The sequence below is a fragment of the Carassius carassius genome, chromosome 13 (assembly GCF_963082965.1).
Source record: "Carassius carassius chromosome 13, fCarCar2.1, whole genome shotgun sequence".
NCBI classification, from domain to species: domain Eukaryota; kingdom Metazoa; phylum Chordata; class Actinopteri; order Cypriniformes; family Cyprinidae; genus Carassius; species Carassius carassius.
In genome coordinates, this window is record NC_081767.1 from 26,846,610 (window position 1) to 26,866,601 (window position 19,992).

At 35.9% G+C, this 19,992-nt stretch overlaps 1 protein-coding gene and 1 pseudogene across 2 annotated transcripts; both read left to right on the forward strand.

Moving 5' to 3' along the window:
• The first annotated feature begins 3,496 nt into the window (after positions 1 to 3,496).
• LOC132156251 (traB domain-containing protein-like) lies at positions 3,497 to 10,964 on the forward strand. Of its 2 annotated transcripts, none has more exons than XM_059565171.1 (10): positions 3,497 to 3,839; positions 4,514 to 4,563; positions 5,129 to 5,186; positions 6,148 to 6,314; positions 6,588 to 6,728; positions 6,882 to 6,992; positions 7,223 to 7,362; positions 7,752 to 7,924; positions 8,647 to 8,743; positions 8,827 to 10,964. In XM_059565171.1, exons 2-10 carry the CDS (start codon positions 4,540 to 4,542, stop codon positions 8,996 to 8,998), a joined length of 1,083 nt encoding a protein of 360 aa, XP_059421154.1. In that variant the 5' UTR covers positions 3,497 to 3,839; positions 4,514 to 4,539; the 3' UTR covers positions 8,999 to 10,964. The 2 variants fall into 2 exon arrangements, with proteins under 2 accessions (XP_059421154.1, XP_059421155.1); XM_059565172.1 differs by lacking the exon at positions 3,497 to 3,839 and adding an exon at positions 3,913 to 4,420.
• A 1,526-nt stretch (positions 10,965 to 12,490) lies between these two features.
• On the forward strand, positions 12,491 to 19,131 carry LOC132155769 (protein adenylyltransferase SelO-1, mitochondrial-like; annotated as a pseudogene).
• The last annotated feature ends 861 nt before the right edge of the window (positions 19,132 to 19,992 follow it).

Here is a 19,992-nt window from a genome sequence, read left to right on the forward strand (position 1 = left end):
TGGGAGAGGGACTAGAATAGATGTACATACAGGGAACATCTCAGCATTAGATTTAACTTTAGTTTCTAGAAATTTAGCGGGAATATGTGAGTGGGATCTAGCTGAAGAATCATTGGTAGGTAGTGATCATTTTCCAATATGGTGTAGTGTTTTATTGGAAATGAATAAGGATCAAAGGGAATTAGTGGGGAAATGGATATTTAGTAGTGCAAAATGGGAAAGATATAAATATATGTGTGAGCTAGAAATGGACAAAATAGATCTAAATGAGGAAATAGAGGACATTGATAAAAATATTAGAACAACAATACTACAAGTTGCTAAAGAATCGATATCTAAAAGCAAAGGGAAAATGAAAAGAAAGGCAGTTCCCTGGTGGACAGAGGAGTGTGGGAAAATAGTGAAAGAAAGGAATAAAGCACTCAGATTATTAAGAAAAACACATAATTTTCATAATTTGATTAAATATAAAGAAACACAAGCAAAGGTTAGGAAAATTATACGAAAAGCAAAAAAGCAAAGCTGGCAGACTTTCTGTAACAAAATTGGTAGAGCAACACCTGTTGGAGATGTGTGGAACATGATTAAGAGATGCGAGGAATTCGAAGGGAATGGAAGTATCCAATATTGAAGATGGGGGAGGAAGCAGCAGTTTCTGACCAGGAGAAGGCAGAGATGATAGCGAAGGCATTTACTCTTATTCATAGTTCCGATAACTTAACGGAGGAGGGCAAGAGAGGAAGGACAATGACAAGATTAGCATATGGAGATTTACTTGAAAGAAGGGAGGATAGTAACAGTATAATGGATGCACCAATTACAATGGAAGAAATGAGAAGGGCAATAAAAAGATCTGGATTAACATCTCCGGGTAAAGATGATATCTGCTATGTAATGTTAGAACATTTAGGTGTTTTAGCATCTAAAAAATTGCTGGGGTTTTATAATAAAGTATGGGATTTAGGGAAATTGCCAGCTGGGTGGAAAGAAGCAGTAATTATTCCAATCAGGAAATCAGGGAAAGATTTGTCAAGCCCAATGAATTATAGACCAATAGCACTTACATCACATGTAGGAAAGATAATGGAAAGGATCATTACAGATAGATTATCTTTTTATATGGAAAGTAGAGGAATTTTATCACCTCATCAGAGTGGATTTAGGAGGGGTAGAGGAACGATGGATCCTGTTATGTGTTTGGAAACCGAGATCAGGAAAGCTCAAGTTAATAAAGAGTCTGTAATGGCAGTGTTCTTTGATGTAGAAAAAGCCTACGATATGGTTTGGAAGGAGGGAGTAATGATAAAATTAAAAATGATAGGAATAGGAGGTAGAACATATAAGTGGATTAAGGGATTCTTGGATGAGAGAAGTATACAAGTAAGAATAGGGACAGCTGTTTCAAGAAGATACATGGTAGAGAATGGTACTCCTCAGGGCAGTGTAATTAGCCCTATACTCTTTTCCATAATGATTAATGATGTTTTTTCACAAGTACAGGGGGATATCGGACAGTCACTGTTTGCTGATGATGGAGCCTTATGGAAAAGGGGAAGGAACATTAATCATATTAAAGGTAAAATACAAGAGGCAATTAATGTGATGGAGAGATGGTCAATTGCATGGGGATTTAAGTTTGCAATTGGGAAAACCAAGACAGTGTTTTTCACTAGAAAGAGAGGGGTTGAAGCTAAGGTAAAGATGTATGGGCAAGAAATAGAGCAAGTAAAAGTTTTTAGGTTTTTGGGTATGTGGTTTGATGATAAGTTAACATGGAATGAACATATCAGAAGGGTAAATACCAAGTGTAAAAAGATACTAAATGTGATGAGATGCTTAACAGGGTCAGAATGGGGGGCAAGTAGGCCTGCTAGTAAAAATGTGTATATAGCATTGATAAGATCAGTATTAGATTACGGGTGCATTGCTTATGGATCGGCAGCAAAAACGGCATTAAAAAAGTTGGATGTGGTGCAAGCTCAAGCTCTAAGACTATGCTGTGGGGCTATGAAAACAACTCCTGTGGCTGCTCTTCAGGTTGAGATGGGGGAAATGCCATTGCACATTAGACGTAAGCAGTTAATGATGCACTACTGGATAAATTTACAAGGGCATTCTGGGGATCGACATCCTACAACTAAGATACTTCTCCCATGTTGGGAGAGTGAAAGGGCTAAACGGGGATGCTTTGCATGGAGATGTGAAGAAATAGCTGAAGACATGACATTAAATCAAGGTGGATATATCCCGACAGTGCCATTATCAGTGACACCACCTTGGTTGTTTCCTCCAGTGTCAGTAGATTTATATTTCCTGGAAAAAATGCAGGGTGAAAAAGGATTTGGAAATATAGCAGTACTGGTGGGAGATAGAATACAAACTCTATATCAAACATATGTTCAAATATATACTGATGGATCCAAGGATCCTAATACAGGGAAAGCAGGTTTTGGTTTTAGTATTCCTACATTACATGTTTCTGGTAAGAGAAGGACTTCAGATCATCTATCAGTGTATACAGTTGAGATGGTGGCAATCGTAATAGCATTAGAGAAGGTAGAAGAATTACAAATTAAAAAAGTTATTATATGTACTGATTCATGCTCTGCATTAATGTCACTGCAGTCATTTACATCTAACAGCAGACAAGATATAGTAAATGAGATCTATGAAATTTTTGTATAGAATTAAAAATATGAACATGCAGGTAACATTTATGTTGATTCCGGCACACAGAGGGATTAAAGGAAATGAAGATGTGGATGCATTAGCAAAACAGGCGCTGATGCAGGAGGAGGTCTTGTGCGTTCCACTCAGTAAGTCTGAAGCAAAAGGAATAATTAAACGAAACATCATTAAGGAATAGCAGAACAGTTGGGATACAGGAAACACAGGGCGACATCTCTATATATTACAGCAAAATGTGGGAACAGGAAGGATAACCAGAAGAAACAATAAAGAGGAGAACATTTTGACAAGGCTAAGGGTAGGACATACTAGGCTTAATAAAACCTTGTACTTAATAAATAAGCACCCTTCAGGAGTGTGTGATCACTGCCAAATAGAGGAGTCAGTTGAGCATGTAATTCTTCATTGTCAAAAATTCTATAGAGAGCGGGAAGTATTAAGGGAGGAAAGTAGAAAGTTTGACCAGGAAGAATTAAGTTTAAAAAATGTTTTTGATATTGAAGTAGGGAAGTTATTCTGTTACTTGAGAGAAACTGGGTTGATAAATAGAATTTAGGGACAGGAAATATTTTTAGTATTATTACTAGTAGTAGCTGTATTTATTATTATTTATTAATTTTTTTACTCAAGGGAAGGAAAACTCTGACCCACACTCCAACATAGTAGGTGGCGGTAATGCACCATAATGCTGGTTGCCACCCGCCATTAAACGAAACAAAGAAGAAGAAGAAGGGATCACTCGGGGTCCTAAGCGGACTCGCTTTCTCGGGCGGATTCGATTTCTCATGACACCGGCGTCCGGCGCTACAGAAGAGTCACTTCATGATGCAAGCAGCTGACAGTAGCTCTAACTTTAATGATTTCATTTTTTGCCGATGCTAGCAAACAAACTACAGTCAATTAGTTAGTCTTAAGATTGTTTAGATCTCTCTCTAATACAGTTAAATATTATAGACGTCACGGCGCGTCAAATAAATTACTTATTGTTGGTCAGTTTAAAGTTTTAAAGGGGCTTAGTTTATATTAGCATAGCTTCGGCTAACAGCTGGGTGTATGTGTGCGCAGTTAGCCTGTAGCCGAACTACTTTGTCAAGAACCATCCCGCACTACATTCAGATCCCATTTGTGTGAATCGCTCTGCCAAGTCAAATGTAAGAGCTATTTTTATATTTGCTGCTTATTCAGAGTGGTGGCTGAGATTGCTGCTAGTCCATCAGATTTTGTGGTTTAGTTTAGCATTGTGTCAGGACTAAAACATTGATTTGAAAATGGGCACGAGATCAGCGGATTTGCTATTAAATTAAACCAAATTTTACTTAGCTGTTTATAAGCTAGACACGATAAGCTGTCTGAATTGAGTTTGGTGTGCTAACCCGATGGTCTGATGACATCACATCACGTTGCCACCTTTAATGTCTGACTTCTGTAGGATTCGATCTGTTATATGATCAACATAAAAATGCTTTGTTGTGCCACTTAAAGGATGTTATAAGATCTAAACCCACAGCAAAACAAACTAATCCTGTTGTGCTGGAATCTCAATAGTTTGAAAAGCATACGTGGTCTAGTTGCACAAGGCAAGATGGCAGACTGATAATCAAGCCTGATGACTCACTTTACTCAACCAACCCAACTACACAAGTCACAAAAGTTAGAAGTCCTTTAATTAAACAGTGTCTGGTTTAGTGTTGAGCCATTTATTTCCAACAGACCTGTACACAGTCTTCTAAAGGTGTTCAAATCTGTTGAATATCTCCATACCATTTTGTAGAGTCATATTATTTGGGTTGTTTTGGCATCTGACTCATATGATCTTTAATTCCAGGTTGAAGATTTACTGAACGGTGGACAATGGAACAGGACAGCAACTCAGAGGTATGGAATTAAGAACTTCTACGTTTTGTTGTCTTATATGGCAGGGTGAGAAATGTACTAGATATATTTAGAAACTAATTTATTTGCATGATTATAGTGGTTTATTTGTGATTATTAAGGAGGGTTTGGTTGAAGCCATGAACACATTTCGTTAAATGGAAATCTGTGGTTTGTGAAAGGAAAAGGTTTTCTTTTTCTTTTCTTTTTTTGAAAGGAAAACTCATGACAGTGATTCAGTTTCTTGTGATTTTTATTTACTTTCATTATGGTTTAATGTACATGTAGTCTCTCTAGTGCCTTTTTGTGTGTACTGGGTGTATTGGATAATCATCTTTTATTTGTTTAGGTGGGCATTTCCCACGATGAAGAAAAATGTACAGCATTCTTTTGTTTTACTGAAGCTTCACAGCTGCTTATGATATCATTTGCTTAACCTCAAAAAAGAAATGGCAGTTCCTCAAAGTGAATGCCAAGCTTGTTTGTACCTGTTTTGTGTACAGTACATTTTCAGATTGCATTCATACAGTGAAATATGTAGATAATAATGCATGATTTCTGTTTGTAGGATGACTCAGTTGGCCCAGCAGAAGATGATGCACAGCCTACATTTCCTCACGGACTCTGTGAGTACTCTCTGATTTAAAGTTTACAAAATAATAGATCTGAATCTTGAAAGTTTTCTTTCATATGATTTTGTAAGAAATGGTGCTGTGTAGTCCTCAATTAATTAATTTTATCGACAGAAATGTTATACTGTATTATAAAAATAAAATACTTGTCCAGTGTAGGGTTATTAGTGTTTTTGAATGTATGTTTATTTATTTATAATTTAAATGTATATTTATTGTGAGTTTTCACTTTATCATTCTTAGATTTGGACTTTTCAGTTTTCTAATTTCATTTTGTTTTTAGTTGTTGTATTTTAGTGCTAACAACTGTATGTGCTGACTGGTATAATAAAAATTTAAATTAACCATATTAAATTTCATATTAAGCACAGTCTAGTATTATTCCTGTCCAGTGGCATTTTAATTTTTAATCCTAGAGGATTGTAAGGGTTTCTAATGTCATAATATGCCATGTATCAAAAACCAAAATTAATTTGTGGCAATTTTATTTTATGTCATTTATTTTAGTTTCTATTTTCCCAGTTATATTTTAGGGGCTGTTTATTTTGACTGATTTAGCCCATTTAGTTAGTTTCTAGTTTAGTTTTAGATCATTTAGCTGATTTAACTATTTCAACCAAATGTCACACCACCACAAAAGTTCAAACCATCTACTTTCTAAAGCTCATCCTTGTGTTCCAGTACTGCTTGAAAAGCAGATCACATGACCAATCTTTCCATTGTTGTCTGGTTAACATGCAATGTTTTCTTTTGATTTCGATCTTATGAAAAGAATACTGTATTTCAGTGCTGAAACTAGTTCTCTAAAAAAATAACATTTTCCGGTAGCTTTGCCTCTATTGAGCTTAAAGTATATATAATAATACGTGTACTTGCTCAAGCTCTTATGTACTTGGGATAAATAATGTTTGTTTTTATTTGTGATCTTGGTATTAAAATGTTTTTGTCTATTTAGCGGACTCTGAGGCAGTGGAAGTATTGTGGCAAGTGCGTACCCAGCGGCGGCAGACGGAGCCTGATCTGCCGGACACTGTGACACGTCTCACCACACCTGAGGGCAGTATTGTGTACCTGGTTGGCACCGCCCACTTCAGCGACAGCAGCAAGAAGGATGTTGCCACTGTAAGAACTGGCTCTCTCTTTTTATGGACTAACAACCAGTGTTTGAACGTAAAACCACTTATAAGTTTATACACTAATTTCCCTATTTTAAAAACGTAGCCTTACAAGGTAACAAAATAAAAAAGAATAACAGATATTTTAGCCTGTTTTTAGATCTAACCAAACAGCTGCTTGTCCCCAGTGACTTTCATATAATTTTTTTCCTACTATCAAAGTCAGTGTGTTCTACTGATAGATTAAATGCTGTTTTGATTTGATGCTTTTTGTTTTTAGACGATCCGAGCAGTCCAGCCAGATGTGGTGGTGGTGGAGCTATGCCAATATAGAGTATCCATGCTTAAGATGGATGAGAAAACGCTGCTAAAAGAGGCTAAAGACATTAACTTGGAGAAGGTCCAGCAAGCCATTAAACAGGTCAGCCACAAAACCCAAGACTGTGCTGACATAGTTATTAAATTGTCAAACACATTCTCTCTGCATTGATTTATCGACGTGTAACTAGTCTAACCTAATTTCTCTGTCTGTTTTTTTTGTTTGTTTTTTTTTTTCTTGCAATTCTCATGTCAGAATGGAGTGATGTCTGGCCTCATGCAGATCTTGCTGCTCAAAGTCTCGGCTCACATTACAGAACAGCTGGGCATGGCCCCCGGAGGAGAGTTTAGAGAAGCCTTTAAGGAGGTCAGTGTTAATGCACATGGTCGCTCGCTCACTCACGCAGTCCTCATGGTCCTGACATGCACTGTAACTCATGCACTCGTTTCCGACTCAGCAGATGTCACCAATTATCAAAGAACAATAAATGCACATATTCAAGAAACATCAATCCTGTGGAGACTGCAGTGCATGCCACAGCATATACTGATCTGCATAAATAAAAGATGCATTTCCTTCTGTTCTACCCAATGCAGGCAGGAAAAGTGCCCTTCTGTAAATTTCATCTTGGGGATCGGCCGATTCCAGTAACCTTTAAGCGTGCAATAGCTGCTCTCAGCCTGTGGCAGAAAGCTCGTCTGGCCTGGGGCCTGTGCTTCCTCTCTGACCCCATCAGGTACAAGTCTACACCACTCAGTCTTTATATACACATTGATCACTCCTTGACATTAAGTAGTCTCTTGGAATCTTGAACTTCATATGGTTCTGAAACCGGACATGACAGCCAAAAAATTCCATTCTGCATGCGTACATTAAAGTTTTGCCAAATTGATTCCTGTGGGCTGGAAGCAATAACCTTATCTTCAATTATAAGATGTAAACCATATAAGGAAACATAAAAAAAATGACAGTAAATAATTTGTTAAAATAATGGTCCTAAATATTGGCTTCATTTTGTTTAAGCACAACATTTTCTTATTGTGGGACATGCTTTTTTTTTTTTTTTTTTTTTTTTTTTTTTTTTTTTTTTTGGATCGGATTTTTATGTTTTTTTGTTCTTTTCAGCAAGGAGGATGTAGAGAAGTGCAAACAAAAGGATCTTCTGGAGCAGACCATGTCAGAAATGATCGGCGAGTTTCCAGCCCTCCACCGCACTATTGTTGCAGAACGAGACATCTACCTCACACACACACTTAGACAAGCAGCGCGCTGTGTGGAGGCGCCTCCTAATGCTGAGAGTGAGTACTGTGTGCTGCAGTCTTTTCCACTGCTCTGCTGTGAAGTACTAATGATACTAATTTTTTTTTAAAATACATATTCCGGTGTTGTTTTTATTAAAAGGATAGTTCACCCTAAAGTGTTCTGTATGACTGTTTTTCTTGGAATATATAAGAAGATTTTTTTCCGAAGGATGTTGGTAACCATACGGTTTCGGTTCCTATTGACTTACATTGTATTTTTGTCCACCGGAACATCTTTTAAGTTCCATAGAAGAAAGTAAGTCATACATGTTTGGAAAGAAATGAGGATGTGTAAATTATGAAAGAATTTTCAATGTTGGGTAGTCTATACTTTTATCTAAAACTAAAAAAAAAAAGATTAAAAATCACATGCAATATTATTGCTGAAATAAAATGTTTGATGAAAAACTTAGAAAAGGTAACTAATGGTTCTATTTTAATTTGAAGTATTAAAATTAATTAAACCTGAATGAAACCTATATAACACCTGATTTAAAGAGAAATATTTTAAATATAAAAACTAAAAGCATTAGTAATGGCAAAAGCATATAACAAAATTACTTAAATTTTAAATGAATACTAAAATCTTAAAATAATGGCTAATTTAAAATAATCAATATATACGATGTAAATAATGCTATAATAATTCAAGAAACATATTTGGAGTCATGTTACTTGTTGTTACATGAAACCTCTCGTTCATATGCACTTCCTTCCAGAAGTGCCTGCTGTGGTGGTTGGAGTGGTCGGGATGGGTCATGTTCCTGGAATTGAGAGGAACTGGGATAAAGAGCTCAATATTCATGAGATCATGAGGTACATGCTGACATAGTTGCAAGTACTTTGGTATTAAATAGTACCATAAAGTATCATAACAAATCTTTTTCTTTTTCTCTTAGCGTGGCTCCACCATCTCGCTTTGCCTGGGTAGTACGCAACGTGTTGAAGGGAGCCATGTGGGGGCTTCTGGGTTACACCTGCTTCCGTGCCAGCAAGGGTGTTGGGAGGGCATTACTCTCTTTCCCAACAGTCCAATCGTTTCTTGAAAATGTACAGAAACCTTCTGTTTGACCCCTCTTTTATTGGCGCAGACTTTTCCGCAGTGAGATGTCACACTGAACACCAATAGCCTTAACTACAGGATGGTGGTTGGGTAAACGGGAAGAATAGAGGCAAACATCTTCTCCATCTCATATGAGATAAACAATGTGGTGGAAGCTTTTGACTAGCTCTCTACCTCCTCAACTCTCTGTCCATCTGCTCTGTGTACCTGTGGAGGCAGAGATGTACTGCCAAAGAAATCAGACCGTGCTTTCTTTCCCCATTTCCTCATTCTTAAAGTATGACCTATGAGGAAATTAACTGCAGCAGGATTTCCCACTTTATCATTCAACTTGAATTGAAGGTTCTTTTTTTTTTTTTTTTTTTTTTTTGGGCCGTGATTTATTCTTTTGGTTGATTCCTGCAAGTGGTTGATGCATTTTGTTTCCCAGCAGGTGGCGTTCAGCAGTCTGCGACCTACCAATTTGTAGTTGTAATAATTAATTTGCAGCCGCCTTTTTTATCAATGGAACAGTATCCCAGAAAAACCTGGATTGTGCAATAGGACCATTTGTGAAGAAGAGCATAACTATAGATTTTATTGAAAGTATGACTTGATAAAAACATGTAATGCACATTGGAAAAATTATGACCAAAATATTTGTGGTTTCATTGATTGAATTTATATGTTTCTGACAAAAAGGCTTAAAATGAGTGAAACTGAAACAACCGTGCAGTGTTTTAAGAGCTTCAAGTCACATTGGATGCTTGGGTGCTTGGTCTTTCAAGTTACCGGATAAGCCCAACATAAATTTTGCCCTGGGTACCCTTTTAAGTGCCTTTTACTACATGACCTGGACAGGGCTAAAAGAAACCGAGACCGATCAGGATGTTTTGCTCTCACTCCATATGGTCATAATAAATGGTACTATTAAATCTGGAGTCCACTGTTTCACTCACACATTTTCATAATTGGTTCTTGCTAATGGAATGGTTTCTAGCAATTATTAAATTATTAACTAGTGGATTATTTAATAAATTAGACAAGCTGCATGTGTTTATTCAATATTTTGTTGTAAGAAAAGATATCCAATCAATTTATCCGAAACAAACAGCTGTTCCCCCGAATTTAAGTATTTTTCATTACTGTCTTTTGCTGCTGTTCATAGAAGCTGAGTTGCATAAAGGTTAATTTCACGTATTGGAAACAAATTAATGTTAACGCTTACAGTATGATATTACTCTAACACGCAGAATGAAATATGACCTTTTTATATATATTTTTTATTCATTCTACATAATTCACCACTTACTCAAAAGTCATGAGTCACATGAGAACATCAAAATGACTTGAAACTATAAGTGCAGAATAAACAAATACAAGAAACTAAGAGAAAGTGTAGAGTACCATTAAAGAAAGTAAAGTTGACAAGAAAATGCTTTTAATGGAAAAGACATCAGCATGGGCCATCAGGCCTCAATTAGAGAACCATTATTTTTATGGATGGATGTAGGAAAAGTGTTTCTGCTATTTGTGTGCTTGCATTTATTCATTTGTCTGTCAAATGAATAAATGTAAAGCCTTTTAGAATTGGAATTGCTGGTTCACATGTTGACTTTGTTTTTCCATGTAGCTTTTTACAACTGTGTCTTATAGGGTGACTGAAAATCTATTTTAAATGTGGCGTCTAGGTCACAGGCACATTTGAAGCACATGACACTCGAGTGTGGTGAGGAATGCTTATGCCTTCTGTTGTTCTTTTAAATGTTTAGATGCTGAATGGAAATGGTTCTGTTTTGAACTATAGTGGGCTCAAATTAAGATGTGACTAAAGCTTTGCATGCATGCCTTGTGCTTTTACAGGTATGCTGGAGAAGGAAATGACTATATGGATGTATCTGCATGATTTCTTGTGTAGATGATTTGTTGGGATTATTTAATTTTAGTTTTTAAAACATTGTAATGATTTTAAATATATATTAGCATTCTGAGATATTTGTCAGCGCCCTGGTACTTAATGAGTTTTTCTATTTGCATAACACCGGTCCCTGCATTTAGTGCAAGGTGGACGCAAACTAGTTAAACTGGTTGACAAACTAATTAATTTAATACAATGTATTTTTCTTTTTTATCTACTGATCCACTGACCCAGTAGGCTAGTTCTCCAGCTGTAACATTTGTCTTGAATGTCTTCCTGAAAACTAAAACGGTCTTCCTGTTAATGTCATGCAGTTTAATTTTTGATCTTCTAGATCTGCTGCACTTTTGGGGTGAGAAATGCCATGGTCAAAGGTATTTGATGCATCTTTTTGTACATCCCTCAGCCTTACTGCTCCAATTTCATTTTTTTCTAACCATTTGTAACTGTGGGAAAGGGGAATAAATGGTCCCACTTCTTTTGTTAGTGCTATCTTTTTTTCTTTCTTTTTCCCCCCAAGAAGCCAAATAGTTAATGCTCAAATATATCTTGTATATCTTACATTCTTAAATAAATTTTCCAACATGTTATATTTGTCTTTCGTATCTTCAGATCTTAAATTTGTACGGTAAGTACTTTATATAGTGTACATGTATATGTGTGTGTCTATATATACACACATGCACACACACACACACACAGTACTAGGTAGATTACTTACATATTATACTCTGTTACTGACTACAGATTTCATGATGAAAATTGTAGTTAGTAATGTAATCTAGGTTACTCATTTTAGATAATGTATCCCAACTAATATTTAGATTACGTTTCATTTGACTTGTTTTAAACTTACCATTAAATGTACTATATGGATATAAAAAAGTAAAGAGAAAGAAATTAGAATCCATTGTTTCCTAAAATTTATTAAACATTACACAAGGTTTATCCAGTTTAGGCTCAAGGTAAGAGTTGTAGTGGGTTTGTGAGTTGATAAAAAGCTAATAATTAAATCATGAAAAAGTCAAAAATAATTTTAACACTTGAACACTAAAAATATAAGTAAGGTTTTGCCTGCATGTCAGTGTGAATCTTAACCAAACATCAGAGAACACCAAATGATTGTTTTTTTGAGATTCCAAGGAAATATTTTGTCAAAGAGGTTTGGGAATACATTACATGAATCATTACATGAACAAACACTTGTCGACATGAAAACAGCATTGAGATGACAATTCCCAAGTCTTCCAGGTTTAAAATAATTTTGTTCAGACTTCCAGTATCAACAGTTAGGATAACGACGTTGTTTCACAGCTACACATCACCAGTAATTTACATAATTATTTGTTTAATACCCATAAATTCAGAAGCATAGTTTTCAAAATTATTTACATGACATCTACATGCCCATTCTATATTATAAATAAATACAAAGCAAAATGCTGTAATTTTCACTTTTAATTGAAATTAAGTGCGGACTGAGTAAACGTTCTAATCTTATGTGTTTGTTTCTAGGGGGAACAAAAACAACGTCGGACCAGATTTCTGTGTCTGCTGCCTGGACGTTTGAGAACATCTTGGTTCTCTTCGCAGTTACGTAAGGATGACTAATTTTTCCTTAGTCTCTTTAACTAAAAAGCTTTGTTAGACATCAGTACGGCGTTAATGGCTCCTGCTGGAGCGCGTTTAGCGCGGCTTTCAATTGTATGTTCCGGTGTTGTTTTACGCAGATCGCTCTCACATGCAGGGATGGAAGACATGGGCGTAAACACGAGCCGCTCTTGCCTTGAGCGACTGGAGTTTGACTGTTGCTCTTAAAAAACTTCCACTGGACCCTTCCACCGAACCAGGGGTCCGACAGGTCCGGGGGGCCTGCTTCTCTAGAGTCCAACCCACCCCTCTGAAGAACCCAAAGTTTGTGGCAGTCTTAGGTCCAGCTCTGGCACTGCTGGGTCTTGATGCTGATGAGGTTCTGAAAGATCCACTAGCCCCAGAGTATCTCAGTGGATCTAAAGTGATGCCAGGATCAGAGCCTGCTGCCCATTGCTACTGTGGACACCAGTTTGGACAGTTTGCAGGACAGCTTGGGGACGGAGCTGCATTTTATCTATGAGAAGTGAAAGTCCCGGTGGATCAGAGCCCTGAATTACTGCTTGAGAATCCCACTGGACGCTGGGAGATTCAGGTGAAGGGTGCTGGACTGACACCATACTCTCGGTAGGCATTCTATTGCATTTTCACTGCTGCTTTGAGTGAGTGAAGTGACTTTCGGCCAAGTATGGTGACCCATACTCAGAATTTGTGCTCTGCATTTAACCCATCCGAAGTGCACACACACAGAGCAGTGAACACACACACACACTGTGAACACACACCCGGAGCAGTAGGCAGCCATTTTTTATGCTGCGGCGCCCGGGGAGCAGTTGGGGGTTCAGTGCCTTGCTCAAGGGCACCTCAGTCGTGGTATTGAGGGTGGTGAGAGAACTGTACATGCACTCCCCCCACCCACAATTCCTGCCGGCCCGGGACTCGAACCCACAACCCTTTGATTGGGAGTCCGATTCTCTAACCACCAGGCCACGACTTCCCCAAAAAAAAGTGAAGTGAAGTGACATTCAGCCAAGTATAGTGACCCATACTCAGAATTTGTGCTCTGCATTTAACCCATCCGAAATGCACACACACACAGAGCAGTGAACACACACACACACTGTGAGCATACACCCGGAGCAGTGGGCAGCCATTTATGCTGCGGCGCCCGGGGAGCAGTTGGGGGTTCGATGCCTTGCTCAAGGGCACCTAAGTCGTGGTATTGAAGGTGGAGAGAGATGTTGTCAACATTTTATGTGCTACATCATGTTGTGATTATCCTCTTTGACTGTTCGAAATGATCATTCAGGAGATGCCAGTTCCACTTTACTATTCTGTCCTTTCCTTAAGATCTTTGTCAAATTTTGTCCATTGTGTTTTGTTTAGACAGGCAGATGGGCGAAAGGTTTTGCGATCTAGCATACGTGAGTTCCTGTGCAGCGAGGCAATTTATGCCTTGGGAGTCCCAACAACAAGAGCTGGGTCAGTAGTGACGTCAGATTCACGAGTCATGAGGGATGTCTTCTACAATGGCAATCCACGCATGGAAAGATGCTCTGTGGTCTTGCGCATTGCTCCCAGCTTTATTAGGTAATCTTTTGTTGTTTTTTGTACCTAAATGCTTTCTAGAGTAAGTGTTACTCTAGTGTTATTTATGTACTATTATTATTTATTAATGTGTGTGTGTTTTTAGGTTTTAGTAATTTTATGTGCTTTCTTCATTATCATTTTTCATTCTATTTAGCTTCATTATTTTTTAAATTAATTTTAGATCTTGAACTTATTTTATTTTAGTATTCAAGGCACATTTTCTTATTTTAATTTAATATTTTGAATCAAAATTCATGTTTCTTTTTTATTTCAGCTTTATTTAAATAGTTGAAATCGTTTTTGCTAATAATAACAACACTGTCTTAACTATCTCTTTTTGACATTGATTTACAGTACTTACAGTTTTAGATCTATCATTGAAATAGTGTCTCTTGTAAAGGTCTTTTAGGTCTAGCCGTCATTGTTCTAGAATCTAGATGTTAAGATGTTGACCTGATTCTTGATGTAGGTTTGGATCGTTTGAGATCTTCAAACGAGCCGATGAGTTCACTGGCCGTCAAGGTCCCAGCTATGGCCACGTTGAGATCAGAACCCAGATGCTGGATTATGTCATAGAGAGCTTCTACCCAGAGATCCATCAGAATCACTCAGACTGCATTGAGAGGAATACTGCTTTCTTCAGAGAGGTAGACTGAGGTCTATTTATTGCTTTTAATAATACCATTGCAGCGGTTGTGGTATTGAGCCATTTAAACTCCACACAATTGTTTTTTTTTTATTATTATTATTCCAGCAGTTTGTTGGTCTCATGCAATCATCTTATAATCAAAGACCTTATTAACATGAGTGACTTTGGCTGGCTAACATCATCAGATTTAGCTTTTTATCCACTGAGACTATATTAGAGCATGTAAGCACTGAGCAGTGATTAAATAAGATAATAAATACAAAATGTTATTTTCTTTAAATAGAGCTATTGTACATTGAAACTTATTTGTGACTTGCTTATGAGTGTAAATACTAACTCAATGTTTCATTCTAATTCTTATTCTATTTTTTCCTAAAATATTTATTTATTTTATAATGGCAGATCAAGCTGAGATAAGACAGGATATAATGGGATCTACATTTAGATTAGTAATATTTTAGATAAATCATTCGATATCAGATATAACTTTCCGTCTTTATTGTGCTTTTCTATATGTACTTGAATATGCACTTTTATTTTTAGGTGACCTTACGAACAGCGAGGCTGGTGGCTCAGTGGCAGTGTGTGGGTTTCTGTCATGGAGTCCTCAATACTGATAACATGAGCATCCTGGGCCTGACTTTGGACTATGGGCCTTTCGGCTTCATGGACCGGTAAAGTCTGATATAAACCTCAAACATTATTCCCACAGTTTAACAATCATTTGCACTCATGACCATCATTTCCTTGTATTTTTTTTCTTTCTAGTTTTGACCCAGATTTCATCTGTAATGCTTCCGATACTTCAGGCCGGTATTCTTACCAAGCCCAGCCGGCCATCTGCCGCTGGAATTTAGCTCGGCTCGCTGAAGCCCTGGTACCTGATCTACCTCCGGACCGGGCCGAAGAGGTGCTGGATGAGTACCTGCCTCTATATAATGGCTTCTATCTGAGCAACATGAGGAAGAAACTGGGTCTGCTGAGGAAGGAAGAACCAGAGGACGAGATACTCATCACAGAGCTTATGCAGACTATGCATAACACGGGTATGAAGATAGTATGAGGAACGATCATCCTGGAGCAATTGTGTTATACACTGTTCTGTAAAATGTCTTGATGTGTCAAATATATTAGAAAAGTGGGATAATTTTATTCTGTCTCTGATTTCTCTCTACCTTTTCTTCCTCTTAGGTGCAGATTTCACCAACACTTTCCGTAGCTTGAGTCAGATTTCCTGCCCAACACAGCAGGAGGGGGAAGATGAAAGTGAGGCTATAAAACAAGCCACAGAGCTTCTCCTGCAGCAGTGTGCCTCTCTAGAGGAGCTTAAAACTGCAAACAGACCCACCATGGATCCACGGTAACACCTCAGGGTATATTCTCATGTACACTACCATGCAAAAGTTTGTAGTCATAAAGATTTGTAAATGTTTTTGAAAGAGATTATGCTCTTATGCGCACCAGAGCTGCATTTATTTGATCTAATATACAGTAAAAACAGTTATATTGTGAAATTTATTACAATGTAACATAATATTTTACTATATTTTAAAATGTAATGTGTTTCTGTGATGGCTAAGCTGAATTTTCAGCAGCATTGCTCCAGTCTTCAGTGTCATGTGATCCTTCAGAAATCATTCTAATATGGTGCTCAAGAAACATTAATAATGATTATTTATTAATGCTGAATTTTGGTGCTGAGTTTTGGTGCTTAATGTTTTGGTGAAAAGACTTTTTGTAAGTTTTTATGGTCACTTTTGATCAGTTTAATGCATCCTTGCTCAAAAAAAAGTATTACTTTTGTTAAAAAAATAATAATAACCAACCATAAACCTTTAGATTAATGTATGTATCTAGAAATGTTTAGCATATAAAATGTAAATTGATTAATTGTGTATTAAACTATTTCCTCAAGCTCATAAAAAAAATCTGTTTTACTGATGGCACACTGTTCTCATTGTCTACTTTAAAGTGGGAATAGATTTTTAGACTGTTCGGAGCAAAAAGTATTGGGCAGGCCTTCAGATTTGCCTAAAATAATCAAGTGTTTTTATTGTTAACTAACAGTGTTTCATTTCCCTTTCGAAGTATTTGTTATTTGAAATAAAGCTGAAATTAAAAAAAAAATTAAATATTTCTGGCAACTGAAATAAAAAAATAAATCTAAAACTAGAAATATAAATCTTTAATCATATTTAAAAAGAATACAAACTAAAACACTAGGTGACAGAAGCACTCATCAAAATTAGAAAAAAACTCAAATTAAAATGAAGACTGAAAATATCTATAATAGTATATAAAGAACACTAACTAATAATATGGTCTAAAATGAAAAAGAAATTGTTTGCATATTTATGTTCAGTGATCTTTTCTTTCATTTAATATAGTGAACTTGCAATGCTGCTGTCCATGGCTCAGAGTAACCCTGCACTGTTCCAGATGATTTCAGACAGGAAGACAGTCGCCATGTATTTTCGATGCTTCAACAAATTCTAACTGACCCTCTGATGTCACATGGACTACTTTGATGTTTTTCTTACCTTTCTGGACATGGACAGTATACCGTGCACACAGTTTCAATGGAGGGACTGAGAGCTCTCGGACTAAATCTAAAATATCTTAAACTGTGTTCCGAAGATGAACGGAGGTCTCATGGGTTTGGAACATCACGAGGGTGAGTTATTAATGACATAATTTTAATATTTGTGTGAACTAACCCTTTAAGTTACTGGGGAATATTTTTAGCAAAAGCCAAAAAAACATTGTATGTTTTAAAATTATACATTTTTCTTTTATGCCAAAAATCATGAGGATTTTAATTAAAGATCATGTTCCATGAAGATATTTTGTAAATTTCTTACCATAAATATATAAAAAAAACTTTTTGATTAGTAATATGCATTGCTAAGAATTCATTTGGACAGTGATTAAGGTTATTTTCTCAGTATTGAATTTTTTTTTATTCAGCTTTCTGCTGATGTATAAATCTCAATTTCGAAAAATTTACTAAAGACTGGTTTTGCGGTCCAGGGTCACATACAGTACAGACCAAAAGTTTGGAAACATTACTATTTTTAATGTTTTTGAAAGAAGTTTCTTCTGCTCATCAAGCCTGCATTTATTTGATCAAAACTACAGAAAAAATGTAATATTGTGATATATTATTACAAGTTAAAATAATTGTTTTTAAATTTATTATACTTTAAATTATCTGTATAATTCTGTGATGCAAAGCTGAACATTTATGAAGATTATCACATGATCCTTTAGAAATCATTCTAATATGATGATTCATTATCAAAGTTGGAAACAGTTCTGCTGCTTAATATTTTTTCAGAACATGTGATACTTTTTTAGTATACTTTGATGAATAAAAAGTAAAAAAAAAGCTATGTTTTTAAAATATAAATATTTTGTAATAACAATATACACTACTGGTCAGTAATTTGGGGTCAGTATTTTTTTTTTCTTTTCTTTTAAATAAAATCAATAATTTTATTCAGCAAGGATGTGTTAAATTGATAAAGTGATAGTAAAGAAAATATATTATTAGAATATATATTATTAGATTTTTATTTTTATTTTGAATAAATGCAGTTCTTTTTAACCTTTTATTCATTAAATATATTAGACAGCAGAACTGTTTCCAACACTCATAATAAATCAGAATATTAGAATGATTTCTAGATGATCATGTGATAGACTGGATGTTACATGTGACACCGAAGGCTGGAGTAATGATGCTGAAAATTCAGCTTTGCATCACAGGAATAATGTTTTTTTTTTTTAAGTATATTCAAATACTATTATTTTAAGTTGTAATAATATTTCACAATATTACAGTTTTTTCTGTAGTTTTGATCAAATAAATGCAGGCTTGATGAGCAGAAGAAACTTCTTTCAAAAACATTAAAAATAGTAATGTTTACAAACTTTTGGTCTGTACTGTATATCAAAATGGTTTAAACATTTGCTTTAAATTATAATATTATTAAGAGACTTACTTCAAAAACAAAAAAAAATAAACTTTACAAACCCCAAATTCTTGAATAGTTATTATTGAACAGATTTTATAAATGTTATGGTGTCTCTTAAGTTAATGTTTTTTTTATTTGTGATTTTTATAATTTCTCAATTTATGTTATTGTATAGCATAAATTCCATAAAGTCTTAAAAATTTGTATTAAACTTTGTCATTTTCTCAAATTCATTAGGTCCAGAGAGTTCTGAAAGTGTTGGAAAAGCCGTTCTCTGTGCAGGAAGGTCTTAAAAAGCCAGGCTGGGTTGGAAGAGGAGGAGTGGTGGATTCAGTAGAAAGAGATAAAGAAGGGAATACTTCAGGAGCAAAGGCTCGAGTGCTCGTCCCATATGACAGCAAGCCCCCCGTGTGGGCCAATGAGATCTGTGTCACCTGATCATCATAAAACCTTCATGACAACTAACCTGATCATTTAAGCAGAATAATCCTGCAGAAACTGTTGAGGTGTCATTGAAGGTATTAAAAGAGGTATTAAACTCCTGTCTACCGGTTAAAAATATGCAGTAAGATAATGTGTAGGGGGCTAAATGATAATTCAGCACATTTATCTCTGTATATTTGACTGGTTACAAATGATGACTTAGACCCCCAGTCTAACCATGACAGGTGTGAGTCTGAAAGATAGAAGTTATTATGCCTTTACTTTAGATTTGAAGTGAAACGCACAAGCCATTGAGCAACCAAGCTCCAAAGTTTAAACGCACAAACGGATGTTATCACTTACTTAAAGGGTCTCGTTTTAAATCATGTAGTTATATATGAATGTAGCACTGATTTATTGATTAAGTACTTCAATTTTTTAAAGTGTAATTGGAAAATGCATAAACCAGTAGAAGTGTACACTTTACATTTTAATTTTGGAGCCAACAGAGGTAGTACTGTATTTTCATATGATCTATCTATTCCTGAAATGCCATTTTGATTTTGTTCAAAATATAATTAACAGAATTTTCATGTCTTTAAGAATAGATTTTCAACAGCTGTGAAGAAATTCTCAGACATTATGTAATTTCTATGAACTTCCCTTATAAATATGCAATATTTCTAAGATAAAGTACCCATTCAATAAACAAAACAAATAGCAGCTATGTGTTCTAATTTTGTAAGCCACAATTAGTTCTGTGAAGATTATGTTTTGCAGTTGTAAAAGACATTTGGGTGAGAGTGTATGGGAAAGCTGCTTCTATTATTTTCATTTAGGGTGGAATGTCTGTCTGTGCCTGGGGCCCAGTACTTA